This window comes from Plasmodium relictum, assembly GCF_900005765.1.
Source record: "Plasmodium relictum strain SGS1 genome assembly, chromosome: 14".
NCBI classification, from domain to species: Eukaryota; Apicomplexa; class Aconoidasida; order Haemosporida; family Plasmodiidae; genus Plasmodium; species Plasmodium relictum.
This window is the reverse complement of record NC_041692.1, coordinates 227,378-237,385: the sequence shown is the minus strand read 5'-3', so window position 1 is coordinate 237,385 and position 10,008 is coordinate 227,378. Positions and strand designations below refer to the sequence as shown.

The window sequence follows — 10,008 nt, the reverse complement described above, 5'->3', positions numbered from 1 at the left end:
AATTAATATAACAATAATTTTGTTGTTCTTTTAAAGCATAAATAATACAAATTTTTTTATTTTTATTCTGTGTTTTTATTAGTAAAAGTTTGAATTTCAAAAATATGAAAAATAAAAAGGTATATATAAAAAAAAAAAAAAAAGAAAAAAACTATATCATATATAAATTTTCATATTTTAATTAACGTATTTAAAAATTGTAAATAACATTTCTTAATATTATAATAAATTTATTTCCTCAAAATATAATAAAAATCCCCTTTAATTTTTGTTGAATAAACATTTTTCTTTATAATTATATTTTATATTTTCACTTATTCAATTTTTTTTCTAAAGGAACAACCTTCAGTTAATTTACATTTTCCACCAGTTGGTTGGCATAACATAATATTACAGCTATATAAAAAAAAAAAAATATTATATTCATATATATATAAAGAATTAGAAGAAATATTACACACATAAAAATGAATACTATAAACTAAAATGTATATAAAAATAAATAATACATACATAGATAAAAAAATAATTTTTTTTTATTTTACCTTCCACATAGAACTACATTTTGCGCATGACTAAATAAGGTTGTAATTTGAAGACATCCTGGGCATTTTACATCCATAAAATAAGAATTAGGGCTTGGTATTAATCTTTTTAATTTATGTTTTTTTGATTCTTCTACTGGATCTGGATTTAACAAATCGACATTCATTTTGAATTATAAAAAATATTATAAATATAACTGAAATAGTTCTAAATTATTTATAAAATAAAATCTTTATAAAGATTTATTATATTTATATATATATATAAATATATATTTTTTTTTTAATTTAAAAATTAAAAACAAAATAAAATCACAATGAAATTATATATATTGGGAAAGTGAAGTTTAATATAAAAACATAAAATGGAATATATATTTTTTTTCCTATATATTTATCATCAATTTTTTATTTTTTTGGCTTGTTTCATTTTTATATATATATTTTTTTTTTAAATATAAACGCCTTGAGTTAATGTATTTACAAATTTAACATTTTAAAATTGAAAAAAATGTTATTTTTTTTTTTTTTTTTATTTTTTAAACCTTTTGATTTTCTAAATTGCAATGTATGAAAAAAGAAAAAAAAAAAAAATATATATATATGCACCTTTAATATATATACAACTCTTTTTAATTTTTTTTTTTAATTTATTATTTATATTTTTTTTTTTTTTTAAAGTTAAATTTTTTCATATATTTATTAAAAAACAATTTATTTGATTAATGTATTTTACATTTTATATTAAAAAAATTCATGTAAAACTTTTTGAACTATTATAATATATATATATATGTATGTATTTTTAGCATTTAAAGGGGTGAAAATGAGGTATATCTTTTAAATTTTTCTTCTATTAGGAAATAATGTAAAATATATATATTTCAATAATTGAAAAAAAATTAACAGTTTATTTATTTTTTTTATATTTTTTAAATAAAAATTAAATTTTATTAGTTTTGAATGTTTCTTTTATTTAAAAAAAGGGGAATTTAAAATTTGGTATTTGTTGATCAATTTAAGTACTCTTCTACTCAATTAAAAATTTAATTATATAATAATTAAATTCATTTTCTTCAGTGAAATTTTTATATATATTACAAATTAGTTTTAAATTTAAGGAATAACACTTTTTATTTTTTATTCCTAATTTTTTTTGAACATTTTAAAAATAATACGAGGATTTATGGAATTTTTTTTTTTTTTTTTGTGATGTAATACATATGTTTTATATATTTATTAATTATATGATGTTGCATTTTTTAATTTTATCTTAAACTAAAAATAATTATAATATAAAAATTTACGTAAGGTATTTTAAAGATATTAAAAAAAAAAGCTTCATTTATTAGACTTTTAACCCCTTTTTATTTTACCCTTTATTATTTTATCTTAATATATTTTTTTTATAATAGATGAATTTCTCTTTTATTTATTCACAATAATGCAAAAAGAAATAGAATAAAGTAAAAATCACTAATATTAAGAAAAAAATTTTGACCAACGGAAATGTCATAGATTTTTTTTTTTTTTTCGTTATATATATATAACGAAAAAAAAAAAAAAATATGTGATAGCTTAAAGTATTTTAAAAATGTTTTAAAATATGTATTGTCAATAATAAAAAATATATAAACTTCAATATGGTTATTTTTTATTTTTAAAAAAGAATAAATTATTCATATGCATACATAAATATATTTTAATTATAGCATGAATTAAAATATATTTGTTAAAAAATACAACTTAAGAGTAAAAAATTAATATATTTGAAATTTCCTAAGCCCAATATTTCGAAATAATTAAAAAATTAGAAAAATAAGCGAGAAAAAAATATAAAAATACATGAAAAGAAAACTACATATAAAAAAAAAAAAAAAAATTTAAATAGAATGAAAAAAAAGAAAAAAAATAGAGAACATTATAAAATTTTATAGTGGCAGAGTATAAATATAATTTTTAATTCTGTTTTATATTGAAACATATTTATATTCAATTTTTTATTTCTTTATATAATAATCTTATTTAAATGTACATGAAAATATATTTTATTTGAAGTTTTAATGTATTAAAAAATAGCAAGTATATATTTATTATATGTATTATTATTTTTTTTTTCTATACTTGATTTAATTTGTTCATAAATTTGATTATATAAAAATATGTATACTTTAAATTAATTTTTCAATAATTTAATCCATAGAATAAATTTTTATTTTAAACTTTAATTTTTATAATTTTTTTATTAAAATATATAATTTATTTGAATAATGGCATCTGGATTTTGGCCAGATTTTGGTATATATAAAAATAAAATTTTATAATTATATGAATAAGTTTAGATATAAAAATTATTTAATACATATTTTTTTAGTATAAATAAATATATATATAATTTTATTTCTTATTATTTATTAATTTAATTTTTTTTTTTTTTTTTGAATTTTAAACGTTTTAGATTACAAAACAGTAGGTAAGTTAATTCTTGAAGATGGTAGCGAATATATAGGTTATAGTGTAGGCTATGAAGGATGTGATGCAAAATATAATTCAGAAAAAAATTCTTATTTAAAAAGTGATAATTTGAATGAAGAATTAAAGAAAAATAATCACTTGAAGGATGATTTATTATTTAAAAATAGTAAAATTGAAAATGATGATTATATTGTAACAGGAGAAGTCATATTCAACACTGCCATGGTTGGCTATACAGAAGCATTAACAGATCCGAGTTATTTTGGTCAAATTTTGGTTTTGACATTTCCATCAATAGGTAATTATGGAGTTGAAAAAGTTAATTATGATAATTTTGGTTTAGTTAAAAATTTTGAAAGTAATAAAATTCAAATTCAGGGATTAGTAATATGTGAATATACGAAGAAGTCATCTCATTATAACTCTGTTATTACTCTAAGTGAATGGTTGAAAATGTACAAAATACCATGTATAGGTGGGATAGATACAAGAGCATTAACAAAAAGATTAAGAGAAAAAGGGAGTATGCTAGGAAAAATAATAGTTTATAAAAATATAAATAATATTAATAAATTATATAAAGAAATAAGCTTATTTGATCCAGGTGAAATTGATACTTTAAAATATGTGTGCAATCATTATATTAGAGTATTTAAATTGAAAAATATTTCTTATAAAGCTAAAGACGATTTAAAAATAATAAATGATATTGATGAATCCCTGCATGATGAACAAGAAAATGAAAATAATGTAACAAGTTATTATAGTTATCAAAATAATTCAAATATTGAAAAAATTGATGATAAGAATATAGATCATTATTCCTTATTAAGAGATAAAATGAATATATTAACATCATCAGATGAAAATTTTAAAGATCATAATCCCTTTAATAGTAACAATACCAATAGTGAAGATTATGATGCATTTTTTAATATGTATGGATCATGTGAATACGATAAATATTTAATTAATTTAGAAGAAAATTCTTTTTTTCATTGTCAAAATGTAGATGAATATGGTTATTATGATGTTGAAAAAAGTTTAAATAGTATCTTAAATAAAAAATATCTAAAGGAAAATAATGTAAATGATAAAAAATTAGATGAAAACAGTTATATTAATAAAGCGGGGAATTGTACAATAGAAAAAAAAGATAATTTTAAAGAAAAATTCAATTTGAATAATGATTATTCTACGTATATTAAAAAAAAAATGAAGAATGAGGAACTTTTAAATTTAATAAATAAAAGAAATTATAATACCGAAAAAATTATCGTTATTGTTGATTGTGGTATTAAAAATAGTATAATAAAAAATTTAATGAAAAAAGGGAAGGACCTTCCTATAACTTATGTTATTGTACCTTATTATTACGACTACAATTCAATAGATTATGATGCAGTTTTATTATCTAATGGACCAGGAGATCCAAAAAAATGTGATTCTTTAATTGAAATATTAAAAAAAAGTTTACAAAGAAATAAAATTATATTTGGCATATGCTTAGGAAATCAATTACTAGGTATTTCTTTTGGTTGTGAAACATACAAAATGAAGTATGGTAATAGAGGAGTAAATCAACCAGTTATTCATTTAGCAGATAATAAATGTTACATTACTTCGCAGAATCATGGTTACTGTTTAAAAAAAAAGAGCATATTAAAAAGAAAAGAATTAGCTATTAGTTATATAAATGCAAATGATAAAACAATAGAAGGTATAACACATAAAAATGGAAGATTTTACAGTGTTCAATATCATCCTGAAGGTAATAATGGCCCTGAAGATACCTCATTTTTGTTTAAAAATTTCCTTCTTGATATATTTAATAAAAAAAAGAATTTCCGTGAAAATATTGGATATAACATAATTTACATAAAAAAAAAAGTTCTACTTCTAGGTAGTGGTGGGTTATGCATAGGACAAGCAGGAGAATTTGATTATTCAGGAACCCAAGCAATTAAAAGTTTAAAAGAATGTGGAATTTATGTAATATTAGTTAATCCAAATATTGCAACAGTACAAACTTCTAAAGGACTAGCAGATAAAGTATATTTTTTACCTGTGAATTGTGAGTTTGTAGAAAGAATTATAAAAAAAGAAAAACCTGATTTTATTTTATGTACTTTTGGTGGCCAAACAGCTTTAAACTGTGCTTTAATGTTAGAACAAAAAAAAGTTTTAAAAAAAAATAATTGCTTATCATTAGGTACATCTCTAGAATCCATTTTAATAACAGAAAATAGAAGTATGTTTGCTGAAAAACTGAAAGAAATTAATGAAGTTATAGCTCCTTATGGAAGTGCGAAAAATTTAGAAGAAGCTATTGAAGTTGCAAATAGAATTGGGTATCCTATCTTAGTTCGCACAACGTTTTCCTTAGGTGGATTAAATAGTAGCTTTATAAATAATGAAGAAGAATTAATTCATAAATGTAAAGAAATATTTTTACAAACAGATAATGAAATATTTATTGATAAATCTCTAAAAGGATGGAAGGAAATAGAATATGAATTATTAAGAGACAATAAAAACAATTGCATAGCTATATGTAATATGGAAAATATAGATCCTTTAGGTATTCACACAGGAGATAGTGTAGTTGTTGCACCTTCTCAAACATTAAGTAATTATGAGTATTATAAGTTTCGAGAAATAGCCCTTAAGGTTATTGCTCATTTAAAAATCATAGGAGAATGTAACATTCAATTTGGTATTAATCCAAAAACAGGAGAATACTGCATTATTGAAGTGAATGCAAGACTAAGCAGAAGTTCTGCTCTTGCTTCTAAAGCAACTGGATATCCGTTGGCTTATATATCTGCTAAACTTGCTTTGGGTTATGATTTAATTAGTTTAAAAAATAGCATTACAAAAAAAACAACTGCATGCTTTGAGCCATCTCTAGATTATATTACTACTAAAATACCAAGATGGGATTTAAATAAATTTGAATTTGCATCAAATACAATGAATAGTAGTATGAAAAGTGTAGGAGAAGTTATGTCAATTGGTAGGACTTTTGAGGAATCTATTCAAAAGTCATTAAGATGTATTGACGATAATTATTTAGGATTTAGTAATACATATTGTATTGATTGGGACGAAAAAAAAATTATAGATGAATTAAAAAATCCATCCCCCAAGAGAATTGATGCTATTCATCAAGCGTTTCATTTAAATATACCAATGGAGAAAATTCATGAATTAACTCATATTGATTATTGGTTTTTATATAAATTTTATAATATTTTTAACTTACAAAATAAATTAAAAACATTAACCTTGAATCAATTATCTTTTTATGATTTGAAATATTTTAAGAAGCATGGATTTAGTGATAAGCAAATTGCTTTTTATTTGTCTTACAATACTAAAGTAACAGAAAATGATGTAATGAGATATAGAGAAAGCATGGGTTTATATCCTCATATTAAAGTCATTGACACTCTTTCAGCTGAGTTTCCCGCATCAACTAATTATTTATATTTAACATATCAAGGAATAGAGCATGATGTACTTCCATTAAATATGAGAAAGAAGAGAATGTTAATGAATAGAAAAAAAGAAAAGAATAGAAATATGTTATGTTCTGAAGAAGGAAATGAAATTCAAGAGAAAGAAAAGGAAAAACAAAAGCAAATTTATAATAAGCATTCTATTCATTATGAAGATGTAAATAATGTAACAAATGATATAAATATTGATCAAGATAATAAAATTTTAAATAATAATTTAACTATGGAGAAATCTAATAATATCCCTTTTATTCAAGAGCAAAAACATGCCAATTATGTTGTAGAATCTTCTCAACATATGTTTAATAAATACAAAAAAGAAGAGAGTATAGGATCTGATGAAACAAATATAATAAGTGGACAAAATTCTCTAAATAATCAATCAAGTAATAACGAAAATGTAATTCCAAGAATTGGTATTAACAACATAGACAATGATAAAAAAGGGACTTATGATAATATGAAGTGTGAAATCTCAATTAAAGGAGAATTATTAGAAAAAGAAAAAAAACAAAAAAACAGTAATAATTATAATTCACAACCAAATAGTAACAATTTAATCAGTATGAATGCAGGGGACAGTAATTGTGAAAAAGGAGCAAAGATAAGTGACATAAAAAATTGTAAGAAAACAAAAAATAGAAATTCAATGATGAATAATAATAATGACGAAAATATGTCTAATGGTACTACACATTCTACGAATGATCAATTATATTTAGATAATTTTAATACTTCAGAAGAAGAATTAGCAAATAAAAATATGGAAACTTATTTATCCAAGAAAAATATATCCAATAAAAGTGCTAGTAATTCTTACTATATTGTTGACTCAGTTTATAACAATGAATATAAAATAAATAAGATGAAAGAACTAATAAACAATGAAGATATGGGTAATGATACATTACATAAACATGGCATATTGAATAATAAAGGAGAGAAAAATAATTTATCTGTGAATGATAATGACACGAATAATGAAAAATTAAAAAAAAATGAAAGAAAAAAAAAAAAGAAAAATAAAAAAAGAAGAAATATTAGTGATATAGATGAAGATAGAAGTGAATATGATTCTGAATTATCTATGTATAATTTTAATAAATCAAGTGAAGAAGATAATGATGATGACGATGAAACTTACTCATATACATCTGATAATAATTCATATGATGATTACGAAGAAGAAGCAAATAATTCGTTATCATCAAGAGCCTCTGAAAATTCTTTATTTTCAGAAAATGAAAATATATTTAATGAAAAATATAATGGTATTGGTTTTAAGATTATTGATAAAAGAGATGAAAAAGAAAAAAAAATGAAAAAATGTTTTATTGTATTAGGATGTGGATGTTATAGAATTGGAAGTTCTGTTGAATTTGACTGGAGTGCTATACATTGTGTAAAAACTATCAGAAAATTAAATCACAAAGCTATATTAATAAATTGTAATCCTGAAACAGTAAGTACTGATTATGATGAAAGTGACAGGCTTTATTTTGATGAAATAACTACAGAAGTTATAAAATTTATTTATAACTTTGAAAATAGTAATGGTGTTATAATTGCCTTTGGTGGGCAAACATCCAATAATTTAGTTTTTAGTTTATACAAAAATAATGTAAAAATATTGGGATCAAGTGCTAAAAGCGTGGATTGCTGTGAAAATAGAAACAAATTTTCTCATCTATGTGACTCTTTAAAAATTGATCAACCAAAATGGAATAAATTTACGAAATTATCTAAAGCAATCCAATTTGCTAATGAAGTAAAATTCCCTGTTTTAGTAAGACCTTCTTATGTATTATCAGGTGCAGCTATGAGAGTTGTAAATTGTTTTGAGGAATTGAAAAACTTTTTAATGAAAGCAGCAATTGTAAGTAAAGATAATCCAGTTGTTATTTCGAAATTTATTGAAAATGCTAAAGAAATAGAAATTGATTGTGTTAGCAAAAATGGAAAAATTATCAATTATGCTATATCAGAACATGTAGAAAATGCAGGAGTACACTCAGGAGATGCTACATTAATATTACCAGCACAAAATATATACGTAGAAACTCATAGAAAAATTAAAAAAATATCAGAAAAAATATCGAAATCTTTAAATATATCAGGACCATTTAATATACAATTTATATGCCACCAAAATGAAATAAAAATAATAGAATGTAATTTAAGAGCTTCAAGAACCTTTCCTTTTATATCAAAAGCATTAAATTTAAATTTTATCGATCTAGCTACAAGAATATTAATGGGATATGATGTAAAGCCAATTAATATCTCATTAATAGATTTAGAATATACTGCTATTAAATCTCCTATATTTTCATTTAATAGATTACATGGTTCTGACTGTATTTTAGGTGTTGAAATGAAATCAACGGGAGAAGTAGCATGTTTTGGTTTAAATAAATATGAAGCCTTGTTGAAATCTTTAATTGCTACCGGTATGAAATTGCCTAAAAAATCCATTTTGATAAGTATTAAAAATTTAAATAATAAATTAGCTTTTGAAGAACCATTTCAATTGTTATTTTTAATGGGATTTACTATTTATGCAACAGAAGGAACATATGACTTTTATTCAAAATTTCTGGAATCATTTTCTATTAAAAAAGGCTCTAAATTTCATCAAAGACTAATTAAAGTACATAATAAAAATTCTGAAAATTTACAACCAAATATAACAGATTTAATTATGAATCATAAAGTAGAAATGGTTATTAATATAACAGATGCACTACATACTAAAGTTGGTTCAAATGGATATAGAATAAGAAGGCTTGCTTCCGATTTCCAAGTTCCTTTAATAACAAATATGAAATTATCCTCTTTATTTATCGATTCATTATATAGAAAATTTTCAAAAAGAAAAGAAAATAAATCTTTCTACACAATTAAAAGTTATGATGAATACATAAGTTTAGTTTAAAAAAAAAAAAAAAGATTTTAAATTATATAATTTTGAAAATATTTTAATTTTATTAATCATACGAATATATATATATATATATCTATATAATTTTTAAAATTTATAAAAAATTTTAATAGCATTGATACTAAAATTTTGTTTTTGCATTTTTGCAAAATTTTCTACAGATTTATAAAAATGTATTTTTAAATATTTATAAATATTTTCTATTATTATAATAAAATATGTTTTATTATATTAATACTACGAACACCTATTAATTTAAATAAATTTATGTACATAAAATTCTTAGATAAAAATTTTATTTTCTTATTTAATATAAAAAGTTTATACATTAATAATATTTTTTTTATAATTTTGTACCATTTTTTTATTTTTTAAAAAAAAAAATTATTTTTACCTTAAATTTTAACACCAAATAATGAATTATTTTTAATAATGAAAATTTTATTAAAAAAATAATTTAGTTTCAAAATATTTCAAATGTTCATAACTTAAAAATTATAAGATAAATAAAATACTTAATATTTTT

The 10,008-nt window shown here is 20.7% G+C and overlaps 2 protein-coding genes across 2 annotated transcripts; one reads left to right on the top strand and one right to left on the bottom strand.

Moving 5' to 3' along the window:
* Positions 1-314: 314 nt before the first annotated feature.
* RPS27 (40S ribosomal protein S27, putative) lies at positions 315-712 on the bottom strand (the record flags this gene model as incomplete). Its single annotated transcript, XM_028679105.1, has 2 exons — positions 315-396; positions 546-712. The coding sequence occupies 2 exons, from the start codon at positions 710-712 to the stop codon at positions 315-317; spliced, it is 249 nt and encodes an 82-aa protein (XP_028534852.1).
* A 2,103-nt stretch (positions 713-2,815) lies between these two features.
* PRELSG_1406000 (carbamoyl phosphate synthetase, putative) lies at positions 2,816-9,476 on the top strand (the record flags this gene model as incomplete). The annotated part of the gene is made up of 2 exons (XM_028679104.1): positions 2,816-2,843; positions 3,004-9,476. The coding sequence occupies 2 exons, from the start codon at positions 2,816-2,818 to the stop codon at positions 9,474-9,476; spliced, it is 6,501 nt and encodes a 2,166-aa protein (XP_028534851.1).
* Between the last annotated feature and the right edge of the window lie 532 nt (positions 9,477-10,008).